This window comes from Tetrahymena thermophila (assembly GCF_000189635.1).
Source record: "Tetrahymena thermophila SB210 genomic scaffold scf_8254667, whole genome shotgun sequence".
In the NCBI taxonomy this organism is placed as follows: domain Eukaryota; phylum Ciliophora; class Oligohymenophorea; order Hymenostomatida; family Tetrahymenidae; genus Tetrahymena; species Tetrahymena thermophila.
Genome location: NW_002476434.1, coordinates 1,433,020 through 1,447,301, shown reverse-complemented (window position 1 = coordinate 1,447,301; position 14,282 = coordinate 1,433,020). Strand labels below are relative to the sequence as shown.

Below are 14,282 nucleotides of genomic sequence, written 5' to 3'. Positions count from 1 at the left end.
AAACATTTTGAAATTTGTTGAATCCTCACAAATTAAGATCGATTTTTTCTTTTTTAAACATAAATTGAATATAAATTTGTGTTTTATGAAAGCTTTGGAAAACATTAGATTCCTACATTATAAATAACTAGCAAGTAAAATAAGAACTTATTTTTTTTACTCTGTTTAGCAAAATAATTTAATTTTGATTTTCATTTATTTATTTGAAATCAATTAAAATAATTTATGTTTTGGAAGTGAAGTTCAGAAACTATAATAAATATTTGTTTTTGAAAATTAATATAAATTTTAATTTCCTCTAATGATTTAAGCTTAGTGATTTGAATCAATAGAAATCAAAATTTAAATTTAAATTTTTAATAAAAATATTATTTTGAATAAAATTAGTATTACATTATTTATGTTTGCTTTAGTTATATGTCAAACTTTGAAATTAAAAAAATATACTATTTTATGAAATATTTTAAAATAATTTGGGATTCAACTTTCGATCAAATTTAAAAATAAATTTTAATAGAAAATTACATTACAAAATCATTAAAATATATTTTATTTTTTATATAATTGCCCTCCTTTTTTAAATCTTAAAATATTCCATTTTTCCCTCATTTTACAAATTAAATTTGATTTATAAATACATATAAAAAAATTAAAAAAGAAATTTTATATTTACTTTTAAAACCTAATGGCTATGTGCTGTTTAGCAGCAATAGCCATTTTTTTAAATAGTTTTCCTTTTTTTTAACTGAATATTTTATAATTTCAGTTTTTTTCACAAAATTATTAAAATTAATCAATAAAATGTCAAAAAATTTGAAACTTTTTATGTTTAAAATTCGTTAAGTAAAATCAAGTTTAACATAAAAAATTAATTTAAAAGAAATAAAAATTTATAAAAAATAATTAAATTAGTAAATTTATCACTAATATCTTGAAATGCATTCGAAATTATATTTCAATGATGATCATACGATATACTCTAATAATTAATTATCAGATTAAGTTTTTAATTCATTTAAAGATGATTATAACTTAAAGCAGAAACTAAGGCCTAGTAACTACCATCATATTAAAATATATCATATAAATAATAAATAGTACCACACTTAATAAGAGCCTTTGAGGATTTGTTATTAACTAAACTATTGTAAAAATTTATGTTCCTTTATATATTTTAAAGAATGATTTTAGTGTAACACAACCTATTAATTATCCTCTACTTTTGTCTTGGAATTTTAATTCAAAAATTGAAAATTTATATTAGTTAAATTTTTTGAAATTAATAAATAAATAAATATTATTTAGCAGTAATAATATTAAATTCTAAATGAATTTTAGTAGATTGAAGTTTTTATATCTTTTTAGTATTTAGCTAAAAATCATTTGTTTTAATGCCAATATCAAATAATTTAATTTTTTGATAGCTTCAAAAATTATATTGATTTTAGAAAGCAAAATTGGTATCAAGATATTTGATTTTATTAGAAAGAAAATAAATGTAGAAATTAGACGCTAACAAAGTGTATAATATTATTAGTCATTCTACTGTATCAAATTAAGAGCTTAAAGAGGTTGTTAATTTTTATTAAGATGAATAAGAAATGAAATATTCAAGGTAAATAGTTCTCTCATGCTTGTTTTCTTTCTCATTATATGTTTAAATCCAAATTTGAAAAATTTAAATGAATTATCACATAAAAGAGCTTTGCTTTTTTCATTTAAATAGTCTTTTTTGTTTTAAAATAGCTTAGAACCTAATGATTTCACTAGTAGAGACAATAAAGAAAAAGCTTTTGTAGATGCTTGCTGCTGGAGCTTTTTGTAGGAAATTCTTAAGGAAGATGATATTCAACCATTTAGTAGAGAATATCGCAATTAAATGTCACAGTTTATAAAATAGCAAAGCTTAAAGCCAGATATGGATATCGAAATGGATACTTCTCTTTTGAGTAGATCAAATACTTCAGCTGATAATTTACAAAAAATTAACAATCTTTGTCATGATAGAATGGAAAAATCTATATTTTATTTTGAGTTTTATTAGACATGGTATAATAAATCAGACAAATAAAGAATGTAGACACAAAGCTATGACCACAATAAAATGCCTAACTTTTTATTCTCTAATTAAATAAATAATAACGAAGTAATTTCGCTGGAAAAATCTAAGGGAATGCTTGCTCCAAGGAGTTACTCAGATTTAGAAATCATATAAGATTTGATTTATTATGATAATCATCTTTAAAGATTTTCAAAAGTTATTAAATGGATATAAAGCAACTGTTTAACATAAGAAGCGTTTGATCCTTAGACAGTCAATCACAAAAGAGACTAAAATGATAAAATGTAAATTGAATTTTGGGCTAATAATAAACATGAAAACGAAAAACTTACAACTGTATTTACATTGCTTAAGCAAGGCTAAAAAGAAAGTGCTTTCCGTTTTATGAAAGATCAAAAAATGAACCTTCCTTTGGCATTAATTGATTCAGTTTTTCCTTACCATGATTTCTTATTGTCAGACTCAAACAACCCAAATAATTTATAAACTTTTATAATTTAAAATGAGCTCAAAAATAATTTCTTAGTTGATATTTTAAATAACTTTACTTACTCTGAAGTTCTAAAAGACAGAATCAGTCACTACAAAAAGAATGGTTTTAACCCAGAATTTATTTTTGATTATCAAGTTGGAAATTAAAATTGGCTTCTTTCTTTGAGCTAAGCTTAGTTATCATCACAGGTAAATGATTAAATAAATAAATATATTTTTATAGTTATTTTAATTTTTTTTATGACAAAAATCTTTTAGGAGAAAAACACAATAGGAGAAGTGCTTTATTTTTCGTACTTGAGCTCTAATAAAAATTAAATTCAAAAGAATTTAATGTCTAAAAATCAATGGTATGAATATGTTTGGGCAACCTTAAAAGTAAATTAAAAATAAATTATAGTATAATAATCAAACTTATTTAATAAATAGTACTTATATGTTCACGAAGTCATAAAAAGATTCTTAGTTATCAAAGGTTTACTATACGATAGCATAGAACAATATTACCCAAATTACGAAAATAACTTTATTGATTTTTATGAATCTCCTCTTGATAATTACAGAAAACTATTTCATGGTTCAACACTCGAAGGTAACATTTATGATGAATTAGGAAATATTTTGGGTCAATTAAAGGAAGATAAATACGAAACATAAGTATTAATGATTCTTGCTTATTTAAACAGAGACTAAACCTTAGATTAATCTTTGTGGATTAATGTTTTCTCTCATTTGCAATAAACTTCCAAGCTTGCTTATGAAAACAGAGAAAAATCAAGTAACTCATCAATAATCTGCGAATTTAATGCAAAAATATCATTTTGTTTACTTAAATCCAACTTTATCGTAAGAAGCCAAAATATACTAGACACCTACGACTATATTATAGAATACTTCGTTAGATTCCTGATTCCTCTCGATAACAGATAATAAGAAATTATTGCATTCCTAAAGGTAAATTTAATTTTTAATCAAGAATTAAAATAAAAATCTAAATATAATTTTATCTGTGAATGATTTTTGAATTTTATAATGAAAATTAATTAACCTTTAAGTATTTTATTAAATAATTAATTTTTAAAAAGCATATTGGAATAAATGAAAAATCAAATAATGAACATTTATTAATAGTTTCTACTTAAAATATTAAGCTAATTTATAAAAAAACCATTTTTTTAGAAATTTTTTAATTGAAAATTATCCTAAAATCTTTTCTTTAAAAATAAGACAAATATTTAAACAAATAATTAAATAATATGAAACTTATCCGTCTTACTTTATTTAAGAAGGAATTCATAATAATGATTAATTTAATTTAACAAATATCTAGTTAATTCAACTTATCTTAAATTATATTTTGTAAAGTAAATATCATATTTTGATTTTTAATTTCATTTTTTATAAATTAATTTCAACAATTTTTATAAATAAATTTTAAAGCTTGAACTTAAAATATAAATTAAATTAACTTTTTAATTAAAACAAAATAGAATCTAAAAGATGAGAATATTGTATTCGAATTAATGGCTAAATATATTGCTTCTAAAAAAAGTGAAATTGAGAGAAAGAAGATTAAATAAGAATTAGTTGTGTTTGGATACAGCGATTAACAAATATAGGGAATATTAAAAGAATTAGTTAATAGTTAGTTCTCAGCTTATAATACTAATGATAGCATGAATAATGTATCTGATTAAAGTATCATAGACGGCCTAAAAATGTTTATTGAAAGCTATTAAAATAATATTTATCTTTGCATGAGCCACTTTTTGAGTGCTGCAAAGACTTTTATCCTAAATGATAAGCTCTAGGTTTATTAATAAATGAGAGAAGATAGAGATATATCCAATATGGTTGATAAATATCTGCAACTTACTAACTCTAGAGGAGATCTAATTAAAGAGTCTAGAGACTATGATCCTTTTTTAAATTGGCTCTCAGCTTTTGATGAACTAATGAACTGCTATAAGCTCTTAGGAGATTTAGATAATATAAATATGACCAATAAACATTTTAGAAATTCTGATTCTGTAAGAAACTCTGGCAAAAAGGCTAACAATTAAATGGCTAATGAAAATGATTTCAAATCCAGTTAAGTTAAGAAAGCTTAAGTAAATTATTTATTTTAAATAATAAAATATAATAAAATATTTTTTGAATAAAAGGAATTTATTATAACTTGTGAGAGCACCTTTTTTAAGTATAATCAGAAGGGTAGATATAGTTATATTTTTATAGATGGAAATGTTAGATTTGCACAACCAGAATTATTTGAATATAATCATAATCCTGTTATGATTAGTGGTTTCCAAAATATTTCAAAGCAATATCTCTATAAGTGCATTAATAAATGTATAAATGTTGCATAAACATTTAAAATAAGTGACGAAATGTAATTATTATTTTTTTATATTTTCTTTTTTTAATAAGTTTTTATAATAACAGAATTAGCTTTTTGTCTAAATACTACTCACCCTCTTACAATGCATTCACTCTGTTTGAATATGACTACCAAGAGCTTATATTAAAAAAATCTACTGCATTATTGACATAGAATACTAAGTTTATGAGAACTGTACTAAATTTATGAAAAATGATATTAATCAAATAAAAATTAGATATTAATTTAATTTATGAATCAAAAAAAATTATTATTATTCTGTACAATCAATAATAAATATATTCTATTTAGTTTATATCTGTATTATTTTTAAGGTTTCAATTATTTTTATAATGATATATTGATTGACTGTAAAAAGTTATAGATTCATAGCAAAGTAATTTGATTTTTGTTCAGTTCATTCTAAATTCTATTCGAAATAAATATTGAAAAAAATATTGCTTTATGAGTTAAATATCACAATAAGTGATAGAAGAAGAGAGTGCAGAGATAAATGAAGATACGAAAAGTGTCGATAAAAATGTAGCAAAGGAAGGTTAATAAAAAATAATTGATTAGTAAGCTGAAGATATAACTATCTAGCCATCATAATAGATGAATGATTAGCAATCATAAAAAATATAATAAACAAGTACTAAAAAATTGGAGCATAAAATTTAAAGTGGATCTTCGAAAAAGAAAATTGAGGATTAAGAGAATTAAAATGAAGATGAAGATAAGCTTGATGATGCTGAACTCTTTTATATTGAACTTTAAGATGCTATCCTTACAGGAGATTAAGATCATATTTTGGAAGTAAAAAAAAAATATGAATAAGCTGTTTACTTAAAAAGGAAAAAAATTACTGATGCTGCAGTAATATAGAATAATTTAAGCTTTTTCAAATCTGAAAAATATTATTCCTTTACAAAAAAAGGATAAGAAGAAGGAAGAAAAGGCCATTAAAAATTAGCAACATCTACTTAAATAAAGCCAAATCAATAGAAGAAACTTAATGCTAGAAAAGGAAAAGATGATAGAAGAAAAAGAGAAGGAGCTTGATAAATTACATGAGAAAATTAAACAAAGAGCTATAGAGGAAGAAAAGGAGTTTCAAAAAAGAGAAAAAGTGAATAAAAAGTTGTTTGTTATTCATTTAAGAAATAACCTTCTTTTTTATATTTAGGAAAGAAAATAGATAGAAAAAGAAAAGACAAAACTGGCCAATACACATAACAAGAAGATAGAATAAGTTATATCAGAGTAAAAAAGTGAAATGGTCTAAAAGTAGAAGCAATAGTAGGAGGTTATTATAATTAATTAATACCTAAAATAAATTTTATTTTATTGTTTTAAAATGTATTTAATAAAAAATTAGATATTGAAGTAATAGAGATAAGAAGATGAAGAAAAGAGAAAAGAATTAGAAAGGAACGAGAGAGCCAAGCAAATTGAGTTATATAACAAAACAAGAAAGGAGTTGGAAGAAGAAAAATAATAATAGAAAGAGTTATAAAAAATAAATAAAAAACTCTTTGAAGATGAAGTAAAATAGCTAAGAGCAGAAGATGAAAAAAAATAAAAGCTAGAGGAAGAAGAAAGGAAGAGATTAAGAGAGATAGACTTAAAAAGAAAGAAAGATTAATAGTAAACTTAAAGTTTAATAGATTCATAATTCTAAGCTGTCTAAGAAAGAAAAAACCTTTTAGAATAAGAATATAGTCATAAATTTGATGTAAATAAGTTTTTCAAATTAATAGCTTTATTTTTATCATTTTTAAGAAAATAAATAGTAAGAAAGCTGAAGAGCTTGCAATTCTCTAAGAGAAATCAAAAAAAAGGGATAAGAAAATAGAAATGACAAGAGTATTTCATAAATTATTTATTTGTTAGAAGCTAATTTTTTATTTAAATGGTTTACTTTAAACTGTTTTTGAATAAATTTAGTGGAATGCACAGTTTTAAGAAGAATGGAGATAAATGAAGCTTTAAGATAAGATGAGATTGGAGGAATTTATTTTAAATGAAATAATGGAAGACAAGTAAAAGTTTTTAGAGTGGAAAAAAGAGTAAACTTAACTAAAGGAATAATAAGTATCTCAGCAAAAGCTTCAAAAGCATATTGAAAAAGTTGATAAAATAAATTAATATGTAGATAAATTAGAAGCAGATGATCAAATGACATTCGAAATATTCTAATTAAAGCAAATGCAACACAGTATTAAATTTGAAGATAAGCAAAAATAGGTTGAATTAGCTAGGTAATAGGCTTAAAAAATGTAAGAAGAGAAGGAAAAAAGAATTGCATAAAAAATTAAAGAAGACGAAGAAAAGGCATAATTAGTCATAAGTTAAAATAAAACAATTAAACTGTCAGATTATGAGCAAAAGAGGCTTTTGATCTAGCATAACTTAAAACAAAAAGAAAAATTAGATCAAGAAAAGAAGAAGAAGATCATAGAGCAGATAGAAATGGATAATATCAAATATTTATAGAGCATCTAAAATAAAACAGCTTCTCTTTATTATTTTAGGAAGAATCGTCTAATTAAATCAGCTAATCAGTAAGAAAACATAAAATAGGTTGAAAGAGCTCGAAGAAAAAAGCTAATTTAATTTGAATAAAATATTTAACAAAAAAAGGAGAGAGTTGAAATTAGAGAGTAATCTTTCTTTCTTAATTCATTTATTGATTCATTTATAAAAATAATTTTTAGTATTTCAAAAATATCTAATTTAGAATAAAAATAAATATGAAATAATTAAAATACACTTTTATTAATAAACTTATTATTTATTTAGCTAGCTAAAGCTCATTTACTAAAGGATTAAAATATTATGTAGAATGTCTTAATTTTTAGTTAATTTTATTATTTGAAGAAAGCAACTAAATTTATTAACTTTTTAGAGAAAATGTTTTAAAATAAAAAAATAATTAGGTAATTTAAAGAAAGAGAGTAAGAAATGAGAAGGTAATTAGAAATTCATGCACAATAAATGAAAGAAAAGGAATTTAAAAAATTAAGAAATATTATTTCATCTAACAAATAAATAAGACCTTAGTCTTCTAATCCTTATACATAAAATAGGAATTATTAAAATCTGTATTGAAATGAGTTAATTGTTTATTTTTTTTAGCTTTTTTAGAAGGTTTTATTAAAATGAGTGATTTATTTTCCTTAACAAAATATTTGAAGTGTTTTTTATTGAAATATTAAAATGTTGCATTCATTTTTTGTCAAATATGAAGTATATTCTGCTTTTTTTCTGCTTTCATAAAAGCATCGCTTATTAAAAGAGGAACTCTTTGGTGGTTTTGCTTAAGCTTTCTTTTGATAGGATAAAATTAAATAAAATAAAGATTCATTTATTTGAACCAATTTAATAAATTGATTAAAAAAATTATTTTAATTTACTATGCTAACTCTTTGATAATTGGAGCATGTACTAACCTTTCTTTATAATTTATCAGCTTGATTAGCTTTTGGTCTTTTTTCTCGTTTTGTATTAGTACATCTTTATCTTGATATGGATCTAAAGGATACAAGTCTTAAACATTGTACAAGTTATTATAAAGGTATTACTAGTTTGACATGTAAGGATACTTTTTTTCAATTGTTATTTATTCTTTTATTTTTCCTCTATATTTGCTTTTGATGTACCATTCTGTTATTATCTTTTTGTGTTTATCAAATAAAGCTTTCTTTTCTTACCTATTTTCATATTTATTTGTGCTCGGATCCCACTCAGGTTTCTTATCATCTCTTTAGCTAGTGCATTTTAAGGATTCTTCTCTTACAGATATTAAATGTGTGTGTTAATCCTCCATTTGTTTTATTTATATTAAGTCATTAGAATCTTTTATGCGCTCTAGATCTCTTTTCATGAATTCTTATGCATCTGAAATAATTAATTACATTATTAAAGTTATAAAAAAACAATTATTTATTTATTTACCTTATCTTTTATATTTCTTTCTGAAATACTTGTTATTTTGAAGAAGCGATGCCTCATTATGAAGCTTGCTATTAATAGACTCTTGTTTTAGTTACTTATCACACAAATTATATTATTTGTTTAACTAAAATGTAAAATTAGCTGGTTCTTCGTCTTTGTCAACTATACAAATATTGTTTTACTTTTTTTGCTTAATTTAATTTGACATTTCTTCTTTTAAACTCACATACAAATCTTAGCTCTTTTTTAGTTTAACCTCTAGTTCGACTCCCATTTTTTCCTTTAATTTATTTCTTTCTTCAATTAATTATTGTTTACAGCTCTTTACAGAAAATGGCTTAAGCATATCTAGACTGAAATTAATTTATCTTTTATTATGCAGCGATACATTTCTTGAATGATGAGGTGAAATAGCTCCATTTAAAATGCTACTATTTATGATTGATTTAGACTGATTATTCTATTTTTATTTTATTAATTTATACTTTAAATTCAAAAATTATTTTACGCTAGCAACATTCTTTCTTTATGATTGTGCAAAAATAATACTTCCTTTTGGAGATCCAATCTCAGTCTCAAAATTAGATATATTCCTAGAAATATAATATGAATTGACTTCATCATGCTTATCCAATAAAGAAAGCTAGCTTTTTCTTCTTTCAGGCTTAACTTCTTAGTGAAAGTTTTTGAAGTAATCATTTTAAGAATGGTCTGACTTTTCCTATTGCTGTAATGTATCTATAGTATCACAATTTATGGAAGAAATCTCATGTGTGTTATGAATAGATTTGAAGAACTGTTTTAAGTAGGCTTAAAAATATTCAATTTATTTAGATTGTATTTTACTCTAGTTTTCTCTGGCTTGTTGGGTGCTTAGATATTTATTAAATCTATCAAACAATAGAAAGAACCCAGAGAGTTTGCTGATTTCTTCTTTAATTATTTAACTTCCATATTCTTAATATGTCAGTCAATTCAATATAGTTCTACTTCTGATTATTATTATTTCTTTAATTAAAAAAATATGCTTTATATACAATTTATTGATATTAATTATATATAATCATTCATAATTGTTGTAAATTTTTTCAAACAATTCAAAATAATTTATAAATACTGCTTAAATTAATTATTTGTGAAGCTCTACTTTAATAAATAAACATTAGCAAATGTTTTATTTAGTAAAATCAAAGACTTATTATAGCTAATTAATTTATAATATGTTTAAAAAATAATCTTCAACAAAATCTTTATTTAGCATTTTTCAAGCAATTTCAGCATAAAAAAAGAAATACCGAGTTTAATTACCTCAACTTTGACTTTAAAGTGATATATTAAAAAATTAAATTAAATTTCTTTAAGTAAGTTTTATGAAGAAAATAAATAAAAAAGAGTGGCGTTTGCAAAGAATCGCCTCAACTTTGAGATTGAAGTGATATATTAAATAAAATTTATGATAACATATTTTTTATAAAGTCTTAAATGAATATTATAATTTTTGAATGGCAGCTTAAATGAATTTATTTACTATAATAATTTACTTGTTATTTAACCAAATAAATTTTATAGATTTTCTTCAAAAAATCACAGAAAATAAATAAATAAAATAAATTTAATATTTTTGTTTATTAAAAATGAATTTGATTATTTCAAAATTACATAATAATTAAATGTTTTTGATTTTTTTTGAAGTTAAATTATAAAAAATTCAATAAGAAAAAACATTTTTAATAAAAATTATAAGAAGAATTTATTTTTTTAGCAAGTCAAATTAATTTATTTTCTATAAATCTTTGGCTTAGTGGCTACTTAACTTATTTTTATGTTTCTTATTTGTCATTGATGCTAACAAAGTTATATATTTTCCCGCTTTGACTACTCTTTGGTGTAAACTTTGATTAAGTTTAATTGCAAAAATTTGAAAATGAGGATGGAGTTTCATTTTCATCATTGCTAATTCTTTTTTGCTTATTGAGCGTTTGCATTTTTTCTATGAAAATTTTACTGGTACCTTTAAAATTTAATTAAATTTTCATAAATTTCTTATAGAATATAATAAATCTTACTTATGAAAGAAGCAATGCAGGTTGGTTATTAAACATAATCATAGTTAATCTCTCTAAATAGCTGAATTTAATTGTTATAGATGAAAAATACTTTAATGGAATTCTCGCTTTTATACTAATAAAAAATAAATTGTTTATTTTCAAATTAAATTTTATAAGTTACTGTTTATGGAAGAAGTATTTATTAATCTTTTTTCTCTATAGGCATTTCGATACAAGGTTTTATTAAATTTAAATCAATAGAAATTCTTTTTTAAATAAAAAAATTATTCATGTTCAAAGCTGATTTATGAAAAGGTTTCTTTTATTGTTAAAAAGCCTCTAATTCATTCAGATTAGGATTGAAAAGATTCTATTTTTAGTATTCCTCCCATTTTTTATCTGAAAATCCTGACTTAGAATATATTTCGATATCATAGTCAATACTACTATCAACGTTTTGAATAGAAAACTCAATTAATTTACAATTATTGAACTCAATCTCATCATATTAATTATTGCAGCTAGGAATAATTACTTTTTAGATAGGACTAAATTTATTGATATTAAATCCATCTGAAGTTCTTACATTAAAATCAATATCAAATTTTTTATGAGGGAAATAAGCCAAAATTTCAAACTATTTATTTTATATCATACTGTTAGGTATTAAGTAAATTGTGTGGTTATTATCAGCTATCCTGTTCATTTCTAAATATACAATCTATTAGAAATAAATGTACTCATTATTTTTACTGATAGATACTTTAAATGTTCTCGAAAATTTTAATTTGCATTCCATCAAGCCAAGTTCATTAGTCTTTCCACAGTATAAGAGGTTATCTAATGTGTCTTTTACTAGTATTTCAGCATTTTGAACAATACACTGATTAATTATATCAAATGCTCTCAGCCTTATCAGAGCCATAGTTAAAGGTTTCAAATCTATATCTACTTTAGGATTATCTCCTTAATTAATTTAAATTTATCTCTCTTCGATGTAAAAATTTTAGTGAAACACTAAAATATAGTAGTAGCCAGGATGAGTATAAAAGCTATATCTTCTTGTTTAGCTATTAAAATTCAATTGTATAGCTTCAGTCTATTTTCCTTAATTCAAATTTTCTAATACAAAAAGAAATTTATCATAAAAATATTTCAAATAAATCAAATATGTTTACAAATAAAGATTTAGCTGAAAGGTCTATCCGAAATGTAAACATTTGCATTTTACATAATACCTTTTTAGTTCCCAGTAACTACTATATCACAAGTACAAATATCATTTCTATCAATTAGAATATCTAAATCTAAATGTTTATCATTAACTTGCTATCTTTTGAGATCATTTATGTCTAATTACTTTTGAAATAAAATAAAATTATTAATTAAATATTTTAAATTACATAATTCATTTTTTATTATTATCAAATTTATTCTCTTAATTATAACCTTTCTAAATATATTATTTTTTTTTATGCAAACAAATTTTTATTTTTTGCCATTAAAATAATACAAAATATTGATAAAATTTTAATTTGTGAGATGGTTTAAAATAAAATAGGTTATATAAAAATTTAATAACTTAAAATTCAACTTATTCTTTTGAATATTTTTAATTTGAATTTTTATTCAATCAATAAAATTAATTTTATGAGTATTATTTTTAGTTTAAATAAATAAAATTTTAATAATTAATAAACTATTTATATAATAAAATTTACTATTGTGCACTCTTTAGTGTAGCTGCTTGAGTGTATTTTAAGTTCATAAAGCTATAATTCACATAAAATATTACTAAATTCAGCTTAACCTTGATTATTTATAGTTGAGGTGTAATTAATAATATTTTATTTTTAGCTTATATTCTTTGAACAGCTTGAGAAAGTTAATTTTGATAAAACTTCGCTTTCAATTTTAGAGACTGAGCTTTATCTTGTACTTTTAGCATTTCTTGGAGTTAAAGAAGTAGAATTCAAATTAGAAGTAAGATTTTGACTTTTATTTGATAATTAACTTTGAAGTAGTTGTATTCCCTATTTAAGGGATATGCTATTGCTTACAGCATGACTCCTAACTGTTTAATTTTCTGTATTCTTAAGATTGCTACAATTCAAAACATTTATATCAGAAGATCTTACTTTATTAAAATTTTTAAAGCTTAGTAAATTTAAACTAATTTTAATTTATATTTTTACCATAATTTAGAACATCTCTTCTTGATTATGGTGAACTAAATTAGTTTTACTGTTTTTCTTACTGTTTCTAAATTAAAAAAAAGGATGTTTTTAAATATAATTATGAAATAATTAATTAAACCTTTTTGACTTGTGTGAGAGTAATTTTAACATTTTCTAAAGTAGGTTTATTTTATCTAAAATACTGAGTTTTAATAATGAGTGGATTTAAGTTCTCCTATGTGTTCACTGTAACATTTACTCTTAAGTTGATTGTGCTAATGCATTTTTCTTTTTTAATTTATTACTAAGATAATAATTATGAATTAATTTAATTTAATTACATATGTTTTATAAGACTGTTTAACTTGTTGGCAATTATATAAGTAGATCTTTTGAATAAATTACTGCTTTTTTCACAACTAAATTAAACTAAGTGCACATGAAAATCTCAAAAAGCCCATACTTTGCTCCTTTGTTATCTGTTAACTCACTTTCTTAAAGTTTTTTAACTATAACTTGCATAAAAGGATAGTTTCTGGTAATATTTTGTTGTACTTCTTATAATCTTTGGCTAAACATTGTAGAATTTTCTAAATTATTGCTAGCTAATTCTCCAACATCATTAAAATATGCTTGTATGACAATAATTCCTTCGTTGTCTTAAATCTTATTGAAATCGCTAAACTCTATAAATTAAACTTGCTTTTAGAGATCCTCAAATGAAATTTGATTGCAGTCCTTGATCTATTAGCTAAATGATTATTTGAATTTATTTATATTTTGAAGTGTCACAAATGTTTCAAACTAGAAAGGGTTTTATTGCTACACATTATAGTTTTAATGACATGGCTTCTACTGCTTGAAAGAACTAATAAAATATTATTAATAAATTAATTATATAAATAATTTACAAGTAGTTGCTAGAGCTACTCCTTAGATGTTTTGGTGTTATTGCTTTTTGCATTTTTTTGTTTTTTTTGAGCTTTAAATCAATTTTTACTACTATTTAATTTAGATTTTTAACGAAGTTCAATATCCAGCAAATTATAATAAATATTTTTTTTCTGTTTGATCATTTTTGAAATAGTTTGACAGTACATTTCAAATACAATTTAAAAGCCATATTTTATTACTGTTAAAAATTTATTTTTACTTAAAAAATGTTT

At 22.2% G+C, this 14,282-nt stretch overlaps 4 protein-coding genes across 4 annotated transcripts; 2 read left to right on the top strand and 2 right to left on the bottom strand. All coding sequences in view use genetic code 6, as the record gives it.

Moving 5' to 3' along the window:
• Positions 1 to 1,496: 1,496 nt before the first annotated feature.
• TTHERM_00037020 (hypothetical protein) lies at positions 1,497 to 5,144 on the top strand (the record flags this gene model as incomplete). The annotated part of the gene is made up of 7 exons (XM_972010.3): positions 1,497 to 1,615; positions 1,747 to 2,743; positions 2,813 to 2,932; positions 2,984 to 3,508; positions 4,045 to 4,665; positions 4,720 to 4,946; positions 5,000 to 5,144. The coding sequence occupies 7 exons, from the start codon at positions 1,497 to 1,499 to the stop codon at positions 5,142 to 5,144; spliced, it is 2,754 nt and encodes a 917-aa protein (XP_977103.2).
• A 255-nt stretch (positions 5,145 to 5,399) lies between these two features.
• TTHERM_00037010 (hypothetical protein) lies at positions 5,400 to 8,045 on the top strand (the record flags this gene model as incomplete). Its single annotated transcript, XM_972009.2, has 7 exons — positions 5,400 to 5,810; positions 5,872 to 6,063; positions 6,121 to 6,240; positions 6,313 to 6,669; positions 6,717 to 6,800; positions 6,882 to 7,597; positions 7,874 to 8,045. 7 exons carry the CDS (start codon positions 5,400 to 5,402, stop codon positions 8,043 to 8,045), a joined length of 2,052 nt encoding a protein of 683 aa, XP_977102.2.
• A 127-nt stretch (positions 8,046 to 8,172) lies between these two features.
• TTHERM_00037000 (hypothetical protein) lies at positions 8,173 to 9,845 on the bottom strand (the record flags this gene model as incomplete). Its single annotated transcript, XM_972008.1, has 5 exons — positions 8,173 to 8,263; positions 8,351 to 8,834; positions 8,892 to 9,351; positions 9,400 to 9,687; positions 9,738 to 9,845. 5 exons carry the CDS (start codon positions 9,843 to 9,845, stop codon positions 8,173 to 8,175), a joined length of 1,431 nt encoding a protein of 476 aa, XP_977101.1.
• An 812-nt stretch (positions 9,846 to 10,657) lies between these two features.
• On the bottom strand, positions 10,658 to 14,080 carry TTHERM_00036990 (hypothetical protein; the record flags this gene model as incomplete). The annotated part of the gene is made up of 9 exons (XM_972007.2): positions 10,658 to 10,902; positions 10,958 to 11,072; positions 11,121 to 12,061; positions 12,118 to 12,298; positions 12,661 to 13,076; positions 13,135 to 13,201; positions 13,256 to 13,404; positions 13,458 to 13,984; positions 14,028 to 14,080. The coding sequence occupies 9 exons, from the start codon at positions 14,078 to 14,080 to the stop codon at positions 10,658 to 10,660; spliced, it is 2,694 nt and encodes an 897-aa protein (XP_977100.2).
• Positions 14,081 to 14,282: the final 202 nt, after the last annotated feature.